At 36.7% G+C, this 11,080-nt stretch overlaps 1 protein-coding gene across 2 annotated transcripts; it reads right to left on the bottom strand.

Moving 5' to 3' along the window:
- Positions 1 to 327: 327 nt before the first annotated feature.
- On the bottom strand, positions 328 to 9,170 carry zgc:86896. 2 transcript variants are annotated; one of them, XM_087242469.1, is made up of 10 exons: positions 9,052 to 9,170; positions 8,643 to 8,723; positions 8,255 to 8,359; positions 4,168 to 4,390; positions 3,930 to 4,037; positions 3,640 to 3,846; positions 3,384 to 3,459; positions 1,110 to 1,303; positions 908 to 998; positions 328 to 791 (listed from the first exon to the last, which is right to left on the bottom strand). In XM_087242469.1, the coding sequence occupies exons 2-10, from the start codon at positions 8,704 to 8,706 to the stop codon at positions 786 to 788; spliced, it is 1,074 nt and encodes a 357-aa protein (XP_087098595.1). In that variant the 5' UTR covers positions 8,707 to 8,723; positions 9,052 to 9,170; the 3' UTR covers positions 328 to 785.
- Positions 9,171 to 11,080: the final 1,910 nt, after the last annotated feature.

Here is an 11,080-nt window from a genome sequence, read left to right as displayed (position 1 = left end):
CTTTCGTCTACATATAATTAATTGACATTTTGCTTATTGAAATATGTTCCAGTTTAATTTGTAGAAGCAATTGTAGCTTTTAAAAATAGGCTACATACTGACATGAACATGACATTAATTAAAATATTTCAGGTTCAAAAATCTTTTAGGTAACTGATAGTATGTATTAATATTTCTGCTTACACGTCGTTTTATCAGTCAAATAGTTCAGTTCAACAGTTTTTTAGTTATTTGAATAACAGTTATTTGCATGTAACAAACTTCTGTTGTAGTTGTGAGGTGCTGCAAGTGTTTCCACACTCAGAAGAAAAGATGAAACCATACAAATATTTTATGTTGTAGTTTAATTATTTGTGCATAAAATGAGACTGAGTCTGTGTGCTTTTCACACTAGCGGCACAGTTGGAACAAACATTTGCACATATATATATATATATATATATATATATATATATATATATATATATATATATATATATATATATATATATATATATATATATAAAAATAATTTTTTGTTGCTCGTTCAAACTACTTATTTAAAATGAGTTGAAACAACACAGTTATTAACAATTATGAGATTGCATTTTTTACAGTGTGTTTTGATTAATTAATACTTTAAGTGGGAAAAAATGCATATTTCCAATATAGGAATATGCAATCATAGATTAAAAAAGCTTTGAATGGGAGCTATTAGTAAAAAAAAAAGCATGTGAGGAAAACAAACAATATAAAGTTGATCCAGATTATAATTGTTTTCTGCTCGCTCCAGATCCCATGGAGTTTCAGTGCTAAAATGAAGAAAACAATAACAAGTCATTATTAATAAAAACGCAGGAACATCACTGCATAGTGAGTTGCTTATTGAGCTTAAAATCCCTAAAATCCCTTAAAATAATGAAAATACCTTAAAATCCCAGACAACCATGGCACCATCCAAGCCCACACTACTAAATTTCTCCACCTTGGCCTTCAACCCTTCCAGAATACACAACTGGCTATAGCAGAAATATTAACAGTATTGTAAAAAAGTGATCATAATGCAAAAAATGCCAATAGTAGATTTAATTATTTGATATTGTATGGCTGACTGTAAAGCTGTTCATTACGTGATGCTGTTCTGGTGCAAACTGCCCAACCCTGTGTCTTCCTCCTCAGTGGTTGCCTTTTTGTCCAGATTTCGAAAATGCTGCATGGCAGACATGTTGCCCTTGGAGCTCTGCTTAGGAATGTCTACTTTCTTCACAAACTCCAAGCTTCCAGGACCCTTGTATGAGAACTGATAAGGGCAACAGTCATGGCCCTAAAACACACACACATACATACAGTATGTGTAAGATAAAAAAGATTACCTGACTGCATTTTTACATCTCTCTCAACTAAGAAGCTGTGAATGTAGCTTCTTTAAAAACCTACTTGCTTTTTGCTCACTCATTGCTGAGAAATATGATGCAGAGATTTACTAACAAAATCTTTTTTATTAATAAAAGTGTATGTGTTTCTGAAGGTTTCTGTGTCTGAGCAGCAAAATCTCAGATCTGTGTTATTAATGTGTGTGTCTCAATAAAATTGTTGCGATAAAGGAACACTCTACTTTTTAAAAAATTAAATACTATACTTATAATACTCAATTTACAACTAGTTTTAGAGCTCTTTATTTACCATTTATTAATCCATTCAGCCAATCTCTGGGTGTGATAGGAGCACTTTTAGCTTAGCTTAGCTTAGCTTAGCATAGATCATTTAATCGGATTAGACCAGTGTCACTCAACTATATTCCTGGAAGTCCAGCAACACTGCATTTTTTGAAAGTCTCCTTTGTCTGTCACACCCACAGGTCTTTCAGTTTCAGTAATGAGCTGATTTTCTAAATCAGGTGTGCTTGGTTAGGGAGACATGAAAAATGTGCAGAGCTGGTGGTCCTCCAGGAACGTCGGTGAGAAACACTTTATTAGACCATTACCATCTTGCTCGAAAATGACCAATTTTTTGATAATTTTCCTATTTAAAGCTTAATGAGCTGTACATTGTGTTTAATCACTATTTTTCAGAAACTACTCTCATTCTGGTGTATATTATATAATGAAGAAATTTTGTAGTAAAATAGGTGCAGTGATATTTTGCAGCACCTGAAAAAAGTCCCCATAACCAACCCTTACACTTACCTATACCTGTCAACCCTTCCGTTTTTCCCGGGATTCTACCGTATTTTACAATTCTATCCTGCTATTATCCCATGAAGGTATTTTTCCTGCATTTCCCCCATATTTTTAATCTTTCTATGAAAGTTGGCAATAAACATCAAAAGCTGATCCTCCCTATACTCAACTCATTCCTCCAAACCACCAGGGGACGACCCTTGCTTTTAAATGTGAATCTTATCTGTGCTATCATTTTATTTAGGAATAAAACCCTTTGAAATAAATGTAAAAACGGTGGGGTTCCCTTCCTTTCCATTACAGGCGCCGTTGCCCCCCCCCCCCCCCCCCCCCCCATTTTTAAAGTGACACCTCTGTTATTTAATGTGATCAAAAGAAAAATCTAAATGAGAGATTCATTCGCTGCTCTTTAATCAGAATATTTGAATTATACAGTGAAGAAAAAATTTATGAAATTTGATAAATTGATTCAATTTCTTTATAATAGCAATTAATTTAAATAGGCTAAACTGTTTGCTAATTTATTTGCAGCTTTTCCTAATATATACTATTCTATACTTTGTAAATAAATAAATAAATAAATAATAATAATAAGGGCCCTTATTTTAACATCCCAATGTTGACAGTTATGTGCATCACGAGTTTGCATCACGAATCCACCTACTATCATTTATGTATTGCTTATTTATTCAGCTTTGAAATAATATATCTCAAACATGGACTCAAATTTTGTGGTCCATGGTCACCTATTCTCAACTCAATGCAAATGTTTCAATTGTATTTGGATGCAGCCTTTACGATGCAAGCTGAGATTAAATGGAGCTAGTGACGTCACTGTGAAGGGTAGGGTGGGGGTGTAGTTAGATTAGCCCATTAAAAAGCATTGCATGCAGCTCAGATTGCATCTGCACCAGGTCTGCATCCCTCTCAAATGTTTTCATATACAATGTTTTTCCCCTTTTCCCCTGCATGGCAATTTAGAAAAGGGGTGCTATTTGTAGAAACTATCAAAACAAAAGTGGAAACAAAATGAACAGGACAAGGTTTATATGTGGCTGGACAGTCAGTCCCATCGCCAGTGGAATTTCAGACATGAAAGTTTAACAGTAATGCCAGAACAGACTTTGAGGGATCTGCCTTTCAAAGGGAGTAGGGCATTAGGGTTGCTCACTTCCATTTGCAATTCATCTTACATACAACTACGAGTAATGGACAATTCCTTACCGCAGCTACAATCTCAGTCTCACTGACATACAGCACGCTCAGCAATGGGAGATGTCTTGTAGTCAACTGAGTGACCCTGCAATGCACACAATTTGATATGTATCTAAACATGACAGGAAAAGGTTGAACTGCGCATATTATTGCCGTCAGGTAGAGTTTTCTATAGATGCATCGAATTCAAGAATATTTAATAACAGATTTTCTGTCACTCTAGACAAAAACGAAGACATTTTGTTATTGTAAATGCTGTTATTACTCTTTCCCCTGTGAAGCATCTGCTACATTGATGGCGCTGTTATGGCTAACCCAGGCCAGAGAATCACCAGATGGAGAGAAACAGACACTGTGCACCCAGCCACCACACTCCTTATACTCCAGAAGCAACTCCCCAAAGGGCATTTTGGAACCCCATGGTGTTGGTCCAGGCCTGTCCTCGATGTCCTTGATATATGCTGAAAATATTCTGACAACAACAACAATAAAAAGTGAAGTTACCCTAAAATATTATGAATGTTGGAATATTGTGCAGCATCTGAATATTGAAACCTGCAGTGGAGATCAGCAGAGCCGGCAGCCAGCAGCATGTTGTTGGGATGCCAGTCTAGACTTAGAACCGTGGAGTTAATGGGTTTCTTGATATGCTTACTCAGCCACCTATGGGATCAATCAAGCACATAAGAACTGTGGCACAGCTACACTGGAGATACTGTAATGTGTCTCTCAGTCACCAGACGAATCAACTTTGCAAAATTAGATTATAAGACATTATGCAAGCAAGTCTCACCAGTCGTTTTCTTTTTCGAAGTAGCAGATGGAAATAAGTTTGGCCCCGCTTCCAAGAGCAAACTTGTTCTCAAGAGGCGACCACTTGACACATGTGGCAGCTCGATTGATGCGAACCAGCACCAGTGTTGGCTTCCAGACACCATCCTTGAGTGTCCATACATAGGCATTCCTGTCCGAGGCACAAGTCACTATACGATTAGACTCTGGGGCCCAGTCAATCCCTGAAAGCAAATCAGTTGTTAGTTAAGTTTATTAATCATTTGAATACAAATAATGGCAGATTTCTGTCAAGTGCAATAGATTATGTTGGACGTTTTAAAGGGGACCTATTATGCCTCTTATTACAAGATGAGAAATAAGTGTCTTATGTCCTTAGAGTGTGTGTGTGAAGTTTCAGCTCAAAATATCCAATAAATAATGTTTTATAACTCTTTGTAACAGACCCTTTTAGACTTTGATCCAAATTTGGCATTTTTGTGATGGTTGCTTAAAATTCAACTGAGCCCTGTTTTAAAAATGCATATGCTTTGGCATAGCAGCAGATTCAAAAAGCTGCTTCTTACTCAGGGCTGTCTGTGCAAATGAGGAAGAGATTGTCACTAATAGACTGCCATTTTAAAAGTGAACTAGATGCTGATGTAGAAAGAAACCCAGAAGTATCGCCTGGAGTCACGTTGGAACACGTTGTGTACCTGGCTGTATATCTTACCAGCGAAGAGGATGTGACACATATTTATAATTTTACCACATTCAGAGTGACACGAAGGTCCGTTCTGAGGGTAAAGTGAAAATAAATAGGGATATCAGACCTCATTTTCAGCTATAAGGTAAGGGAAATGGCACTAGTTAGCTAACATTTTCTTTCCCAAACACACATTTTAGAGGTCATTTATCAAACTCAAGTTAAGGAACTGATTCTTATACTAAACTAAAGCCAAGCTTCATAAAATTTTTCCTTCCGTCTCACCAATGTGCGATAATGCAAGATAGCAGAGGACAGGGTTGCTCATGCCTTTTGGCTCTGTCCCTCTCTGAACAGATTCTGGACCAACACATTTGATTGGTACTTCAAGGCTTATAGCAGACCTTTTCTGCGAAATGCCAATCTTGACACCTTTGGATTTTTACAAAACACATCATCTCTCCCTCAAACAGTGCAAGAGTCTTTAATGGAGAAGAGTGTAATGGAGGCCAGCTAGTAAGTGCTGTGCAGGTAAACCTCACTCCTCTGACCTCTAAAGGTGCTCTAGCGACAGATGCTAGAGGCCATGGTCTTTAGCCTCCTTGTTAGAACAACCGAGAAGGGAATAAACGGAGGTTGGGGCCAGCTCCAAGTGGGTGGGCCTTGGAGGTCCAAGTGGGCTGTGCAAACCTTATTTAGTCGTATTTAAGAGTTCAATGTTGTGCTTTATGACCCTATACCCTAACCCTAAACCCAACCTCACAGTAACCTGATAAACTTAACCTACTTGTGGTTTAAGTCCCGCTCACTTGGGGGTCACCCAACCTACTTGCGGTGTAATCCCTCCCACTTGCAGGTCTCCGGGCTGCAGCAATACCTACTTGGAACAACCGACTTCCATGCGGAAGGTCGCCGGCTCGATCCCAGCTCAAAAAGGGTTGGGTGGTGTAGGACCGGCAGGGTTACATTTACACCATATCTGCATTTTGAAATCGCAGCAACAGCTGGAGGTCTGTAGTCCACAGCATGTTGTTGCAATGTTTACAGTGCTCATCCTATACTTTCAGGCTTCTTTCTACAGCAACCTTGTTTTCTTTTTTAAAATGGCGGCCCCATGAGATAATCATATGAGCAAGACTTTCTCTCTCTGATGACACAAAGGAAGTCAATCCTTTTTTTTACCAATTTTTTTATGAAGTGGGATTACAAAAAAATATATATAATAATGAATTTCGACCATTTGAGTTTGGCTATATTCACACACTGTTGCCACACAATTGTGTTTAAACACCTTATTAAAGTGATTTTTACATAATAGGTCCCTTTTAAGTAAGGGCAATTAAAAAATTATCAAAAGCTTGCAGAAAATGAACATTCATGTTTTATAATGCATTTTATTGATGTTTCTATGATGAACTATTCATTTACACTTCATCAGTGCTGAGTAGAAGTCCACATGAAGTCAACATTTACAGTGTTAATCTTACCAGCACACTTTGATAGTCTTAAGGTTGAAAACTAATCAGTGGAAGCTTATGTGTTAAAAAAATATCCAAATCAAACTATCATAAATTGTGAAAATAACCAGTAGAAGAAGGCTTTAAGAAAAATAACCAATAAAATTGTATTATTTAAATTGACAAATTCTGACAGAGGAAATGAGCTGGCCAGTTTGTTATTTGCATATAGGCTACAGATTTAATTTAAAACAAGTTTTAACATATTGACAATTTTATTTTAGTGTTTGTTTATTGTTTATGATGGCTGATAATGGATTAGCGTTTAAAAAATAGCTTTTTTTCATATTTCTAAAATTCTAATCTCATTAAATTATATATGAAACCAATAACTTACTTTAAATGCTTATTTGTTTAAAAAAAACATACATTTTTGTAAACAAAAAAATAGTATGATAAGCGCTGCAAATAAGAAAATCTATAAAAATATAGGAAGTATTTTTGTTGTAGCAAAGAGTGTGGTAATGATAACCAACTGACAAACTAATCCAGCACAAATTAGTGCTTAAAATGTCACTAAAAATGCAGTATTTGAACATCATAATTTGAGGCGAAACATTACACACTAAAATAAACAACTATAATACATAACTATAGTACACTATGAGTTTTCCCATTCACCTATACCACCTTTGGACTTTGGGGAAAATTGGATCATTTGGAGGAAACCCACAAGAACACGGGGTGAACATGCAAACTCCACACAGAAATGCCAAATGACCCAGCCGAACCATCGACCTTCTTGCTGTGAGGCGACAGTGCTAACCACTGAGCCACCATGCCGCCCCTAAATACAGGTTACATGATGGAAATACATCAGTACTATATTTTATTTTACTTTTTTATGTATTGTATTTGGCATCACGGTGGCGCAGTGGGTAGCATGATCACCTCACAGCAAGAAGGTCGCTGATTCGAGCCTTTGCTGGGTTAGTTGGCGTTTCTGTGTGGAGTTTTCATGTTCTCTCCATGTTCGCGTGGGTTTCCTCATGTAACATGTGGTATAGGTCAATTGAATTAAGCTAAATTGTCCATAGTGTATGTGAATGCAAGAGTGCAAGAGTTTCCCAGTGTTTGGTTGCGACTGGAAGGGTATCCGCTGCATAAAAACATATGCTGGATAAGTTGGTGGTTCATTCCGCTGTGTCGACCCCTGATAAATAAAGGGACTAAGCCAAAAAGAAAATGACTTAATGAATGTATTGTATTTGGTCTACTTTTGGATTAACTGTACAAAAGCATGCACATCTCTCCTAATTGGGTGCTCAGCCAAAACCGCAAAAAGCAGCACCTGATTGTGAAAAACATTGTCTGATGAAGAGCCGGCGGCTCGAAACGTTACACGCTCTATGTCAGCCTTTTTAATTTAATAAATTTGTATTTTTGGAGCCTTGGTGTTGCCGCCTTTAATTTACATTTAATTTCTACTTTTGGATTACACAGCTTTTTTTGCATGATAATTTAAACAGGCATTTTATCTTGCAAATATATAAAACTAAACAATTAAAATAGTTTACAGAGAATAAATGAATGAAAAAAAATGTATAGTGTGAATGTGAAAATCATTTGAAAGATGATAATCCAATACAACTATCTCAAAATGAGCATTTTAAAATGTAATAAAGTCTAATTACACTAGATCTTTTGGAATATGAGTACAAAAACAATACATGTGACACTAATGTGTAGCTATTACATGTGTAGCTAATGCAATTGACGCGTGTAAAATACAGTTGGCATAGATTTACACTGGCAGACATGCAGTGTTTACAGTAATTTAGTTCATGCCCTTCACTGGAACGCTGAGATAATGTTTGTTTTATGGGTCAATCTCACAGTATCAGTGGGTTAATGACTAATGTGGCTGCGATTCTCTTTTGTCTCACCTGTGATTCGACCGCTGTGTTCAGTCAGTTCATGAATCTTAATCCATTCCTTTCCATTCATTTGATAAATGTGCACATCACTGCTGTTGGGACTAATGGCGATTTCTAATAATAAAAAAAGAATAACATCAAAATTTTCAGTTTTCATACACATTTAAACCTGATAAACTATTATACTGGAATTTCTTCTAAACAAGCATCTAAAACAGAGCTGCAGTTTGACAGTAATCATTCATACGAATGCAGAAGTGCAGCTTTTCTCCTAAAGACTATCTGATCTTCCTCTGAGTAGATTTTAATGGATTAAAATGGAACTGCAGGCAGCAGCATTAGGAGCCTGAAGGGATGTAATTTATATTGAAATGTAGCTCAACTAGTTTGCTCTTACGAGTCCGGTCTTTGTTCCAGGCATGACAGGACAGAGGCTCCAGTCCAAAGCTATAGAGAGACATGTTTCGACAAGGAGATCCTGGAATGCACCACAGATGTTAGGAAAAGTATGCAATCATGAAAAGGAGTGTGACTGAAAAAGGAAGACAGATTGTTGCAAGCTTGTCATACTCCACCCAAATCTACTTGATTGTAATGTTTCAATTTGAAAGAAATTCTAGTCATCAAGCCTAGTTATTTTCAATTGACATAAGATTATACATAAAATACTTTACAAACTTGTCAATCTTCTATTTCAATTTGCCACTAAAGTGCCAGTTAAGTCATGTTACGTTGATGTCACTAAGAAGTGAATGCAGGTTTGCATATAAAACAATCTGACAATGGAAAATTGGCTATGCCCTCACCTTTATTTCTTCCTCTCTTTTGCTAGGTAGTGAAATGTCCTGAATCCTTGTGCTGGAGCTTTTGAAAGGCTGAGTTCGTGGACTCTGGGCAGTCGACACGAATGAGGTTGAGCAGTGGCAAGGAGGGCTGCAGAGGCAGCAGGGAGGAGAAGATAAGAGAGGGTGTGTCTTTATGTACTGATATTGACACCTGGCCTGTACAGTCTTGTCCTCATCATTAACTAAAGGGTAAATCATTTGTTTTATAGAGACTGGGTTATATGTTAAAGCCTAATTGAAAATGTGTTTTGCCCTTTAAAAAATTGTGTCACCACTTATGCTGCTGTAAACTGGTGATTTTACGGGAAGAAAGTTACAGTCTATTAAGGGATGCTCAGTTAGCTGATATGGAGATGAAACCAAAAATCAAACGCTCACTCTGGAAGAAAGGAGAAATTTTCACTCGTGGAAGAATTAAGTTGAACTTAAAGGGCACCTATGATGAAAATCATGTTTTTGAAGCTGTTTGGACAGAACTATGTGTAGGTATAGTGTCTCCACTGTCATATTGGCGTGATGTAAAGAGAACATGTCTTTTTAAAAATTTAAATAAATGTTAAAATAGGATCCAAATCTCTCCCATGTTAAGGCACTCAATGAGACACGTGACGTAAGAGTGCGGTTTCCCCGCCCACCGAATTGACTGACAGCTGCATTAACATGTCTCCATAGTAACGCATATAATAATATATACAATACAGGACTTGCGCAAAGCAACTGAGATTAAAAGATCTGTTCAGCTCTCTGTGATCATCAATCATCACCAAATGTTATTAAGAGTAAGTTTTACAAGTTAAAAAACATTTTTAAAACAATGCATGTTTGTAAGAAATTACAGCAATTTTACCATCTTTACTTATAACCACTGCCGCATGTCAGTACAATTATAAAAGAAGCTTCAATCTCGGTTTGTGGACGTTAAATCAGGTTTATTTTGTACGTTAACATTACAGATATTGATATAGCAGTGGATAATAACATGTATCCTGTCACATTCGCATTGCAAAATCAGTGCAAAATTCAACACGAGTGCTGTGTGTGTGTGTGTGTGTGTGTGTGTGTGTGTGTGTGTGTGCGGTGTGTGTGCGTGTGTACACTTTGTAACAAAATTCTGTGTGACTCATCGAAAGGCTTAAATAAACTCCACAACAAATACATAAAAAATAAGCATCAGTAAAGTTCTTACTGTAGTATTTCTCACAAACATTACGTGAGATCTGCTTCCTTCTTGTCTGTCACTGTGCTGTTTATCTGACTCAGCTGAGATTGTGGCACACTCTGACAAGTTTGGGAATGGTGGGCGGGGAGAACTAGCATTAAAGGCACAGGCAACAAAAACAGCTACAGTTTGTCCAGAGCAGAAAATATCCAGAAAGGTATAATAAATAATCTGATGGTTGTTTTGAGCTGAAACTTTACAGACACATTCTGGAGAAACAAAAGACTCATCTTAAATCTTGAAAAAGTGGTAAAATAGGTGCCCTTTAAAGTTGCACAGTTCCAAAAAAAAAGAAATACATTTATTAACCATTTACTCAATCTCAAGAGTGTAAAGCATTTATGAGCATCTTACATCTGCTGAACACACACAGACTATTATAGAAGTTATATATGCAAAATGCAATTACTATATCACTAATACTTATAGATTCAATGGGTATCGCCAACTGTTTTATAATATTGTACATTTGTATGATTGTAAATCTGTTTTGTAAACTTAACCTAGACACTAAAACAGGACCTGGTTTCACCCTGACACATTTTGCATGGCCTGATTCATAGCATAAGTTCAGGAAATGAAAATATTTTGCAGGATGTCAATTCAGCTGAAGGAAAAGAAAACTTAAATCTAGATTATTAAGGGTGTACTGTAATAACAGTCAATCAGACATTAATTTTAAGGGGGGGTCATATCTTCGCAGTGTTGTGACCCTGCTTGAATTGGCACAATTTAGGCTTGGGTTTATGTACAGAGCCATTAACCTTTTCA

Source organism: Danio rerio, chromosome 3 (genome assembly GCF_052040795.2).
Source record: "Danio rerio strain M-AB ecotype USA chromosome 3, GRCz13ab, whole genome shotgun sequence".
Classification (NCBI taxonomy): Eukaryota; Metazoa; Chordata; class Actinopteri; order Cypriniformes; family Danionidae; genus Danio; species Danio rerio.
This window is presented reverse-complemented; position numbering and strand designations above follow the sequence as displayed.